At 44.4% G+C, this 12,632-nt stretch overlaps 1 protein-coding gene across 1 annotated transcript; it reads right to left on the minus strand.

Moving 5' to 3' along the window:
• Nucleotides 1-1,006: 1,006 nt before the first annotated feature.
• LOC142295405 (uncharacterized) lies at nucleotides 1,007-2,577 on the minus strand. Its single transcript, XM_075338510.1, has 4 exons — nucleotides 2,504-2,577; nucleotides 2,241-2,382; nucleotides 1,989-2,139; nucleotides 1,007-1,878 (listed from the first exon to the last, which is right to left on the minus strand). Exons 1-4 carry the CDS (start codon nucleotides 2,552-2,554, stop codon nucleotides 1,152-1,154), a joined length of 1,071 nt encoding a protein of 356 aa, XP_075194625.1. The 5' UTR covers nucleotides 2,555-2,577; the 3' UTR covers nucleotides 1,007-1,151.
• Between the last annotated feature and the right edge of the window lie 10,055 nt (nucleotides 2,578-12,632).

The following is a 12,632-nucleotide window of genomic DNA, read 5'->3' on the forward strand; positions in this document are numbered from 1 at the left end:
TGATGTGCCATTTACTGGGCTGTGTTTTGCTGTTTCAATAAAAATCAGCATTTTATCAACAGGAGATTATTATTACAGGACAACATTGCATGTGCAGAGTAGTACAACCCTGCCACAGCAGCTCTTTGGCACTATACAATGTACACAGAAAGCTGTGGTGTGAGCTGGGTCATACACAGATCAATAACTGAGCTCTGCTCAATCTGCAGAAGGGAAAACTGTATCTCCATCATACATTGGTATGCAAATATTTGGACACCCATGGTCAATATTTCTGTTATAGTGAACAGTCAAGCAAGTTGAAGATAAAATGTTCTCTAAAAGGCATAAAGTTAAGGATGGTACATTTACTTTGTATTTTAGGCATTTTTTAGAGATCATTTCATGTTCACAATAACAGTAATTTTGTCCAGGGGTGCCCACATTTTTGCATGCCACTGTAACTGCTGCACCCATTATACTAAGTGATACATTGATGGAATAATGGTCTCTCGTTACCTCATTTTGCTGTCAGTTTGCATAGTAAAAACCTGCGGACAGATTCCCTTTAAGACCACGTGCACACATTGAGTTTTTTGTAAGTCGTTTACCTTAGTATTTGTAAGCCACAGCCAGGAGTGTGTAAGGCTATGTGCGCACGTTGCGTCGGTGTACCTGCAGTTTATTCTGCACGTTTTCCTTCCCTTGGTTTTTGACCAAATGGCTTCTGACCATTTTTTAGCGCTAAAAACGCATGCGTTTTTGTAGCGTTTTTATTGCGTTTTTAGCGCTTTTTACATGCGTTTTTCTTCTTAAAAACGCATATGCGTTTGTCATGTCATTGAACTCAAAAATAAAGTTAAATGATTCAAATACAAAAATGTCTGCCTTTCCTGTCTTGCTTATGTTAATTTGTTATGATGTCACTTCCTGACGCAATGATAACTCTAAAATCATCAAGATTGAACATGAAAACACTTCATATGTTGCAAATTTAAATTATACAAACACAGATTTTGATGTCACAAATAAAATAATTTATTTTCAAAGCTTTATTTACGTCATAAAGCCATTTTTATGCACATTTAAACATATGTGCAACATATAATTGATATTTATGAAAAATACATAATTTTTTATAAACATAAACATAACATTATATCATTATGACATTATGGTTCTGAAAATAATTGCCTGCTGAAATATCCTTGTGGTGGTTGTTGGGAATGCAAATTAACATTTAATGGGGGTTGGATATTCATTTGACTAGATTGTGGTTTTTGAGTTTGAATGCCTGGATGCAAATATTGTTGGGGCACATTTTGATTATATGTATTTGTATTTAGAGAATAAGGTTTTTGTATGTAGATTGGGTTATGGGCAATAGTAGCTGTATTCTTTTGGGCTGGTGGGTTTTTGACGTCATCAAAAAATTGTTCAATTTTAGAAATAATTGCGCCAGAGGAAGGGAAACTACCCTCTTCCTCATAGCAAGTCAGCATCCCACATATGGCTGTCATGCATGTATTTCTTTTCTTCTCATCTTTAATTTTACGGATTCTACCTGCTATACTAATGCCAAAATGATCAATGTCATCTTCTTTGGCACTAGTATTCAATAATTTTAAGGTTTCGTTACAAATAACGTCCTCCTCTAATTGGATATTTTTGGTGGTTTTTTTTTTGTTTTTTGGCTTAATATATTTTGTGGGACCTGAGGTAATTATTGTAGGTCTAGGTGGTGATTTATCTTGAACAGTACCACTTTCTATATCCCCTTCATGTTCAGATGAAAATTGATCTATATTGGCTGATGGCCCTTCCTGGTGTGGTTGAAGAAGGCTCTCTTGCCCCTCTTCATCATCAACAGGTGTTTGTACTGCTACATTTCCTGAAGTTCTGTTGAGGTGAAAGAAAAAATAAAAAACAAATAAATACAATGTAATTTATTGTGATGATAACATTATTGTCATAAAACAATTTTAACATACTGTTACATGAATACTTACTCTCTAGTTTTCCGACTTGTGCAGAGAAATGACAGCTCATCATAATAGATGAAATTTGGTTTTTTAGGGGAACTGCCACTTTTCATGCCCTCATTCCTTATCTTGTGAAATCTGTCCTTAACTGAACGCCACCTTTTCCGCACATCAAGCTCTATTTTAATTGTGCAATGAAATAAAAAAACACAAAACTTATATTAATTTTAATAAGTATAGTAACAGTATAAAAACAACTAATTTAAACAAGAAATATACCAATTTTATGTTGTAAGGCTGCATCAGCCTCATGCCATTGTGGGAACAGTTCAGCACAGATTGTTCCCCAACAGTCCATCCTCTTGTTTTTTTGCATATAGTCAGGGCATGTGGGATCCCAAAGGCATGGCATGGATTCAACCTGTAACATAATTTTACAAATTAGTAAAGAAGTGATTCCTAAATTTCTAAGATTATAAAGCTTGCCATTATCATTATAACATTTTTTAAGCAAAATATTGAAAAAAAAATCAGGTACTTACCATAGCAATTAATTTTGCAACATCGATCTTCATTCGCTGGAACCAAGCCATTATAAATTTCAGTAGATCAAAGTTTATCTATTATGAGAAATCACAATAGTAGCAGGCACTGAAACATACTCAGCTCTGTATTTATAGTACAAAGGAAGTGATGTAGGTAATGACGTTTGTGCCTGGTTTCTTTGCCTACTGCACCTGCGTTTTTGGTTTGTAAAACGCTGGTAAAAAGCATGTAAAACGCACATTAAACGCAAATTATTCACTTCAACATGCGTTTTGCCATTTCTCATTGACTCCAATGTTAAGGAAACGCTGCAGAAATGGCAAAAACAACTGACATGCTGCTTCTTTTTCAGCATGGTTTTTGACCACAAATATGCAAATTAAACGCTGCTGAAAAAAAAGCAAAGTGCAGACAGGATTTCTGCTTTTACCATAGACTTTGCTGGAAAACAAAAACGCATGCCTTTTTGCCCAAAAACGCTGCTGCCAAAAACGCTGCAGAAACGCGGTAAAAAACGCAACGTGCGAACATAGCCTAATAAATACAGAAGTGGTGACGTGTTTCTATTATACTTTCCTCTGATTATTCCACTCCTGGTTTTAGCTACAAAAACCAAGGTAATAAAAGTCACCAAATACTCAATGTGTGGACGTGGTCTAATGATTGTGTGAGGACTATTCTGCCACACTGAATACAATTGAGCATGGAAATCATAAAGATGCGCTTCTGACAACCCGCTCTTCAATTGAGATGCTGCAAGGCATGGTAGCTTTAAGCGGGCTTTACACGCAACGACATTGCTAATGAGATGTCGTTGGGGGTCACGGAATTCGTGACGCACATCCGGCCTCGTTAGCGACGTCGCTGCGTGTGAAACGCACGAATGACCCGTTAATGTTCAAAATTACTTACGTAATCGTTGACCGGTCGTTCTACTCCCTAGTATCGTTGCTGTTGCAGGACGCAGGTTGTTCGTCGTTCCTGCGGCAGCACACATTGCTACGTGTGACACCCAGGGAATGAGAAACAACAGCATAGCTGCGGCCGCCCGCAATAAGGAAGGAAGGAGGTGGGCGGGATGTTCGGCCCGCTCATCTCCGCCCCTCCGCTTCCATTGGGCAGCCGCTTGGTGACGCCGCTGTGACGCCAAACAAACCTTCCCTTTAGAAAGGAGGCGGTTCGCCGGCCACACCGACGTCGCTAGGCAGGTAAGTATGTGTGACGGGTCCTAGCGATGTTGTGTGCCACGGGCAGCGATTTGCCCGTAACGCACAACCGATGGGGGCGGGTGCTTTCACCAGCGACATCGCTAGCGATGTCGCTGTGTGTAAAGCCCACTTTAGTCCCATAGTAGAAACAACAACATACAACCTGGAGTGGTGTCATTGAGCAGTTAGTGTACCTTGACTGAAGACTAGAGGGGTTTGGCTACTATTCATTATGCCACCCCACACCATAATCCCGGGAGTGGTACCGATGTGATGTTCCCTTGTGAATGACTCTTTTTGGCCCATATTGTCTTTGTCAGATTTGAATAATAGCGTGTAGTGAAATATTTTGTACTGGAAGAGAAATTGTAACAAGCCTAAAGGGTGCTTTATACGCTGCGACATCGCCAGCGATTGCTAGCGATGTCGAGCGCGATAGCACCCGCACCCGTTGTATGTGCGACATTTGGTGATCGCTGCCATAGCGAACATTATCGCTACGGCAGCGTCACACGCACATACCTTTTCAGCGACGTCGCTGTGACCGCCGAACGATCCCTCCCTCAAGCGGGAGGTGCGTTCGGCGTCACAGCGACGTCACCGCGACGTCACTAAGCGGCCGGCCAATAGAAGCGGAGGGGCGGAGATGAGCGGGACGTAACATCCCGCCCACCTCCTTCCTTCCTCATTGTCGGTGGACGCAGGTAAGGAAATGTACGTCGTTCCTGCGGTGTCACACATAGCGATGTGTGGTGCCGCAGGAACGACGAACAACATCGTACCTGTGGCAGCATCAATATTAAGGAAAGGAGCGACGTGTCAACGATCACCGTTTTTGAACGATTATGCGATCGACGCTTCTTGGTGTCACATGCTGCGATGTCGCTACCGGCGGCGGATGTGCGTCACTAACGACGTGACCCCGACGATATATTGGTAGCGATGTCGCAGCGTGTAAAGCACCCTTAAGGCCGCTTTACACACTGCGATATCGGTCTCGATATCGCTAGCGTGGGTACCCGCCCCCATCTGTTGTGCGACATGGGCAAATCGCTGCCCATGCCGCACAACATTGCCCAGACCAGTCACACTACTTACCTGCCCGGCAACGTCGCTGTGACCGGCGAACCGCCTCCTTTCTAAGTGTGCTGCCGCAGGAACGAGGAACAACTTCGTTACTGCTGCAGTAACAATAATTGAGAATGGACCCCCATGTCACCGATGAGCGATTTTGCACGTTTTTGCGACGATGCAAAATCGCTCATCCGTGTCACATGCAACAACATCGCTAATGCGGCCGGATATGCGTCACAAATTCCGTGACCCCAACGACTCCGTATTAGTGATATCGTAGAGTGTAAAGCCCCCTTTAAGACATTAAACCATGTCAACACAAATCATCAGAAGGAACAAACCCAACATTGGGCTACGAAACAGACAACCAGCTACAGGTGTTCCTTTGACCTCAAGTCACAGCTATCAAATGTAATCATACTGCAGATCAAAACAGCAATTGAGACTGGAATGGAGGCCTATTCATCTCAGCAACTAGCTTAGCTTTTGTTTTGGTGCAATGACAGACGAAGATTGGTCTGAAGACCACGTGAGCAGCAGCAAAAAGAGAAAGTGCCTCACCAGCAACTGTTCAACTTGAGAATGTCAGGTTGCATGTTGCTGGTGCATCTTTGAGCAGCTTTCATGGCATAAACGTGTTACCATGACTTGCAGTGTCTCCAGACTTGTCTCCTATTAAGAATGTCTGGGACATCATTGGTCGACAATTGCAAAGAAGCTGCCAGCAGAGGAGCATGATGATATGGATGCCACAGTGCATTCAGCATGGCAGCTATTTCTCTTATTACCATTAATATCCTCCATGAAAGCATGCCAAGGCTTGTAAGTGCATGAACGTCTGGCACGCATACTTGATACTAAATAAACTGAGAGGATGTGAAAATTTTGTTTCCTTTTTTTTTTTTTCGAAATTTGCTTATTAATAACATGTCTATTGATCCTGTGATTTTCAAAGTCCCACAACAATTTTTCATGGTGTTGCATTTTCAAAATTGAGGAGTGTAAGTAGCTATGAGGCTGCTGGGTTCGGATCAGGAGCCCTGAGAACGGTCTGGGCATTACACACATACTCAGACCCAGTGGTGTAACTAGAGTTTGATGGGCCCCGGTGCAAAGTTCGGACCTGAGCCCCCCCCCCTCCACGTACACTGACACCTGGTGTACGGGATAATGACACTGACACTCGGGGTACGGGATAATGACGCTGACACTTGGCTCTTACCCTCAGCATACAGATTTCCCATGATCTGAAATCTCTCTATCAGCACCCAGCTTTCCTATGTTCTGATATCCATCTTGTTTTCAGCACCCAGCTTCCCCATGGTTTGCTATACATCTTTCCCTCAGCATCCAGCTTTCCCATATCAGAGCATGGGAAAGCTGGGTGCTGAGAGAAGATGTATAGCAGAGCATGGGAAAGCTGGGTGCTGAGGGAAAGAGCCCTTTTCCCTCAGCACAAAACATTCCCATCCTCTGCTTGTATCTTTGTCCCACTTGTATATAGTTCTCCAAATACAATAATGGCCCCTGCATAGCCTTCCATATAGTATAAAGGGTGCCACATAACCCTTTATATATTAGAATGCAGCTACAAAGTAGAGATGAGCCACCCCCTGGAGTTCGAGTTCGGTTCGTCGAACGGTGCCCCGTTCGACAAGCCGTTCGACGAACCTCTCGAACCCCATTGAAAACAATGGGAGGCAATCACAAACACATAAAAACACATTATAAATGTACACATACAGTTAATAAACATTGCAATAACACTTACCTGTCCCCGCGATGCGTCCTGCACTCTGTCTCCCGCCGCTTTTCCATCGGTAATCGCTGCGTCCTCCCGGTAACCAGCAGTGATGCAGGACCTATCAAGACGTCAAAATAGCCATGTGACCAGTCACGTGTCTATTATCTCATTGGCTACAGACTAGTTACATGGCTTTGATGTCATGCTAGGTCCTGTCATTGCATTCTCCAGTACATGGTGCACGGTTGTGTATCGCCTTGTACCGGCGACATGCTCTGACACACGGTCGACTCCCCGTTATGCTTCACCATTACATTATTGACCGGCTGACACAGCCGGTAAATAACGGAGATCACCAATGCCATAGCAACGAGCCTGTTAGCAGTGACGTCACCGCTAGCAGCGGCATCGGGAATCACGTGATCGGAGCACCATTGCTATGGCAACCCATCTGTCAGCGGTGACGGTACCGCTAACAGCCAGCAGCACTGATCACTCATGGAGTGAAAAGCCTGCACGGGGAGCAGCGTCTTTCTCCCATGCAGTGCTGCTGATGTGTTGAAGGAGAAAGAAGACCGAAGACCATGGATCGTGGAGGGATAAGAGGGAGTAATAAACATGGAGTCTCTAAGTGTGTCTGTGTATTTATTTCTATTAAAGTATTTTTTCTCTGTGTGGTGTCTTTGTTTTAACCCTTTATTGGAAATTCTTCATGGCCGGGTCAAACTTGCCTGACATTATGAATCTCTGGCTTAATACTAGTTAGTAAAACAAAGCTAGTATTAACTCATTATTACCCAGCAAGCCACCATCACCAGGGCAGCTGGAAGAGTTGGATACAGCGCCAGATGATGGCGCTTCTATGAGAGCGCCATTTTCTGGGGCGGCTGCGGACTGCAATTCGCAGCAGAGGGGCCCAGAAACCTCGGGCTAACCTGTGCTGCGGATTCCAATCCCCAGCTGACTAGTTGTACCCGGCTGGACACAAAAATGGGGCGAAGCCCACGTGGTTTTTTTTTTTTAATCATTTCATGAAATTCATGAAATAATTAAAAAAAGGGCTTCCCTATATTTTTATTTCCCAGCTGGGTACAAATAGGCAGCTGGGGGTTGGGGGCAGCCCGTACCTGCCTGCTTTACCTGGCTAGCATACAAAAATATGGCGAAGCTCACGTCATTTTTTTATTTTTTTTTTAGTTTTTTGGGAAAAAAAATAAAAAATGCTTCCCTGGATTTTCCATTGACAGTGAATGTAATACCAAGCAGTGGGGGTTAGCAGCCAGTAGCTGCTTAGATTACCCTTATCTAGCAATACAAAAAATGCAGCGGGAGCCCATATATTTTTTTTTATTGTTTATTTAAATAACTAAAAAAAAATGGGATTCCCTGTATTTTGATTGCCTGACATGACAGTGCTGTAAAAATAAATCATTAAAAAAAATGACGTAGCGCCCCGCGGTATTTTTGATTCTCAGCGCAGTTAAAGCAGACAGCTACGGGTTGCCACCCCCATCTGCCTTGCGTTACCTTGGCTGGCAATCAAAATATAGGGAAGCCCATTATTTTTTTTTATTTAAAAAAATAGTTAAAAAAAAAAAAGCTGTAAGGTCACCTGACATCAAGCCCAGCAGTTTGTGATGTCATGGCGTCTATCAGATACCCGCTATCACAAACTGTCAGTACTAACAAAAACAATAGACAAAAAAATGTATTTGAAAAACACTCCCCAAAACATACCCTCTTTCACCAATTTATTGTAAGGAAAAAAATAAGGGGGTCCCACGATAACTCTGGACCGTCTAGAACAGGGGTGGGCAATTAATTTTTCCATGGGGCCGCATAAGAAATTGGGATGGTTTTAGAGGGCCGGACTAATATAATTACCTCGGTTCTACATTATATATATATATATATATATATATATATATATATATATATATATATATATATATATTACACACATATACACATACACACACATACACACCCACACATATATACACACCCACACATATATATATATATATACACACACATATATAGATAGATTTTTGTGTACTCACCGTAAAATCTCTTTCTCTGAGTCTTCATTGGGGGACACAGGACCATGGGTTATGCTGCTGTCACTAGGAGGCTGACACTAAGTAAACAGAAAAAGTTAGCTCCTCCTCAGCAGCATACACCCTGAGCCGGAGGCGGACTCAATCAGTTTAGTGCACAAGCAGTAGGAGGAGAACCAAACAACTCTAGATCAAACTAGGTAAAAACTATAACCAATTATTCATGCGACCAGTGGCAGGGAATATGGCCACTGAGGCAACAGGCAGGTAATATGCAACCAAAAAACACAAACAGGGTGGGTGCTGTGTCCCCCAATGAAGACTCAGAGAAAGAGATTTTACGGTGAGTACACAAAAATCTATCTTTCTCCATCGTTTCATTGGGGGACACAGGACCATGGGATGTCCAAAAGCAGTCCCTGGGTGGGAAGAGAACCATCACCGGAGATCGGTAGGAAACCGCTTCCTCCTGTCGGGCTTGACCCAGACCTACAAAGACCTACCTTGGTACAGGTGTGCTTCTGCCGCCCGCAAAGATAACGGCAAGACTGGCCTCTGCCAAAGCATGTGTGTGAACCTGATAGGAACTAGTAAAGGTATGCCGAGTAGACCAGGTGGAGGCCCGGTGGACATGGTCGACCAACGTCTGAAGTCCAATCCTCCAAGAGGCTTCCCTTGGACCGTAGAATGCGGTAGAGGTCCGTCCACTATGCAATAGGCTTCACAACCTCACGGAATGAATCCATGTGGCAATCTTGGACCTGGGCGCTGGCATGCGACTCCGGGGAGCGAGTGAAAAGAGGAACTGACTGCCGGCGTAAACCGAAAGTCCGGTCCTGAAGACATAAACGACTGAGGGCACGAGCCAGCTCAGGAACAAACTAGGCCCCCTTTTTAGGCTGAGAGAAGAGACTAGGACCGATTTCGAAACTCAATCCCCTTATCTGGAAGGAAGGCAGTTGCCTTGGATCGAAAAGGGGGAGTTGTGGCCGGAGCACCCCCCTTGTCCTGCTGGGTGACCCGGAAAAAGGGGGGAAAAAGCAGCAAGAGAGGGCTGTCCGCCCTGATGCCCCTTGCAGAAGAGACGGCCACGAGGAGCCCACCTATCCAAACAGGTGGGAGTAGAAAGCACTCGGCAAGGTCCAAACCGGGAGCCAGGTCCCGCGTGTCTAGTGGACGGTGATGCCGCCGAGCCAGACGGACTCTTCTCTGCGTGAAAAACCTGATCGTGTGACAAGAAGTGATAAGTCTCTGAAATTGAAATGACCGCGTCGACACTCGGCCCCTAGCGGGACGCGCTAGAAAAAACCGCATCCAGATCTGACTGCAAGCATGGTAGCAGTGCCGGAAGGGAGGGAGAGAGAGAGAGAGAGAAGAGAAGAGAAGATGCGCTCCTCACATCCCGGAGGAGCTCTTCACGTGTGGTAATAAACCATCTTCCCGGTCTCCATCATTGTTTGCATCCTTCTTGCCAACCGGCCTGTGCAAGCAAGTACCCGGGATCCGCTATTAAGGCCGCAAACCTAGGACCTTTGAGACCTCGTGGAAGAGAGGGCCCCGACTCAGAAGAACTGGACGGTCTGGAAGGCGCCACGGAGTATCTGCGAGGAGTTGAGTGAGTTTTGTTAACTATGGTCGCCTGGGCCACTCCAGAGCCACCCTCTGCCTTGGTCCAACTTGAGAACCCTCGAGATCATGGGAAGCCGAGGGAAGATGCCCAAGAGATTGAACTGGCCTCCCGGACGGGTGGGGGCGTCGACACCTAGTGCAGAGAAGGAGGACACCCTTGATGCCCCGTTGACTTAAAGTTGGATCGGGAGGTCCATAGGACCACGACTGTAGGTTTCCCTTCGTCGTAGATCTGGCTGGTGACGACCCTGTTGAAAAGCCATTTGCCTAGGCGAGGCCCTTCCTGCTGGGAAAAAAAAAAAAAAAACGGCCGTCCAAACGTCCATGGTAGGGATTTGTACTGCCGAGATTAGAGAGCGACGAGATCCGGCCCAGAGCAAGATCCTCTTAACGTCTTCCCTTGACATGACACTCCTTGCGCTTCCCCGGTGTAAGATGCACGCCACCGCTGTGGCATGGTTCGACTGGAACCTGACCGGGTAACCTCGTCCCAGTGAAGAAAATCGTAACCAGCTAACCGGATGGCTCTGGCTTCCGGAATGTTGAAAAAGGGGGGGGCAACCTCTAGTGGTGACCCTCGGGACCGTGTTGTGGGATGGTGGGATAGCGTACCCTAGCACAGGAGACTGGTGACGGTAGATACTATCCTCCAAAAACAAATGGCTGAGGGAGGCCGAGACGGCCCACATCAGCCTCCTACGACACTAAGCTAAAAACTGATTGAGTCCGCCTCCGGCTCAGGGTGTATGCTGCTGAGGAGGAGCTAACTTTTTCTGTTTACTTAGTGTCAGCCTCCTAGTGACAGCAGCATAACCCATGGTCCTGTGTCCCCCAATGAAACGATGGAGAAATATACACACCCACACATATACACACACACACACACACATATACACACACACACACATATATACACACACACACACACACACATATACATGTACACACATACATATACACACACACACATATATACACACATATATATATATACACACATACATATACACACACACATATACACATATACACACCCACACATATACACACCCACACATATACACACCCACACATATACACACACATACACACATATACACACATGTACACACACACATATACACATATACACACACACACACCTATATATACACACACACACACATATATACACACACACATACACACATATACATGTACACACATACATATATACACACATACATATATACACACACACACATATATACACACACACACATATATACACACACACACACATATACACACACACACATATACACACATATACACACACACACACATATACACACACACACACACATATACACACACACACACACATATACACACACACACACACACATATATACACACACACACACACATATACACACACATATACACACACACACACACATATACACACACACATATATACACACACACACACACACACACACATATACACACACACATATATATATACACACACACACACACATATACACACACACATATATACACACACACATATATACATATACACCCACACACATATATACACACACACACACACATATATACACACACATATATACACACCCACATATATATATATATACACCCACACACACATATACACACACACACACATATATACACACACACATACACACATATATACACACCCACACATATATACACACACACACATATACACACACACATACACACACCCACATATACACACCCACACATATACATATATATATACACACACACACACATATATACACATACACACATATACACACACACACACATATATACACACACACACACACACACATATACACACACACACACATATATACACACACACACATATATACACACACAAATATACACACATATACACACACATATATACATATACACACACATATATATACATATACATACACACACACACACATATACACACATATATACACACCCACACCAACAAAGCACAAACACAGAACCACGTATGCATATTTACCTTAAAAAAAAGTGTGTGTACACGCAGTGGAGCCGGCCTCAGCGGAGAGCAGAAACAGTGCAGGAAGTCAGGAGTCAGCTTCTCTGAAGTGAAGCTCTGCCCTCCCCCAGGTTTGCTCCGTGTGAGAGGCTGAATGCAGCTTCTGTAGAGCAGTGTGCAGCTGCCGGCCTCCTGTCACTGCAGACAGGGAGCTTCAGGGCCGGAGCGGCCATACACACCAATGAGACAGGTAGTCGGGCGGCCCCCCTCCCCCCATAGGTAACTAGTAACCACTCACCTCTCCCTTCTTACTGTCCCTCCTCAGGCACCTCTGTATGTGTCATGGCACATGCGACAGAAATCAGA

The sequence above is a fragment of the Anomaloglossus baeobatrachus genome, chromosome 3, assembly GCF_048569485.1.
Source record: "Anomaloglossus baeobatrachus isolate aAnoBae1 chromosome 3, aAnoBae1.hap1, whole genome shotgun sequence".
NCBI lineage: Eukaryota > Metazoa > Chordata > Amphibia > Anura > Aromobatidae > Anomaloglossus > Anomaloglossus baeobatrachus.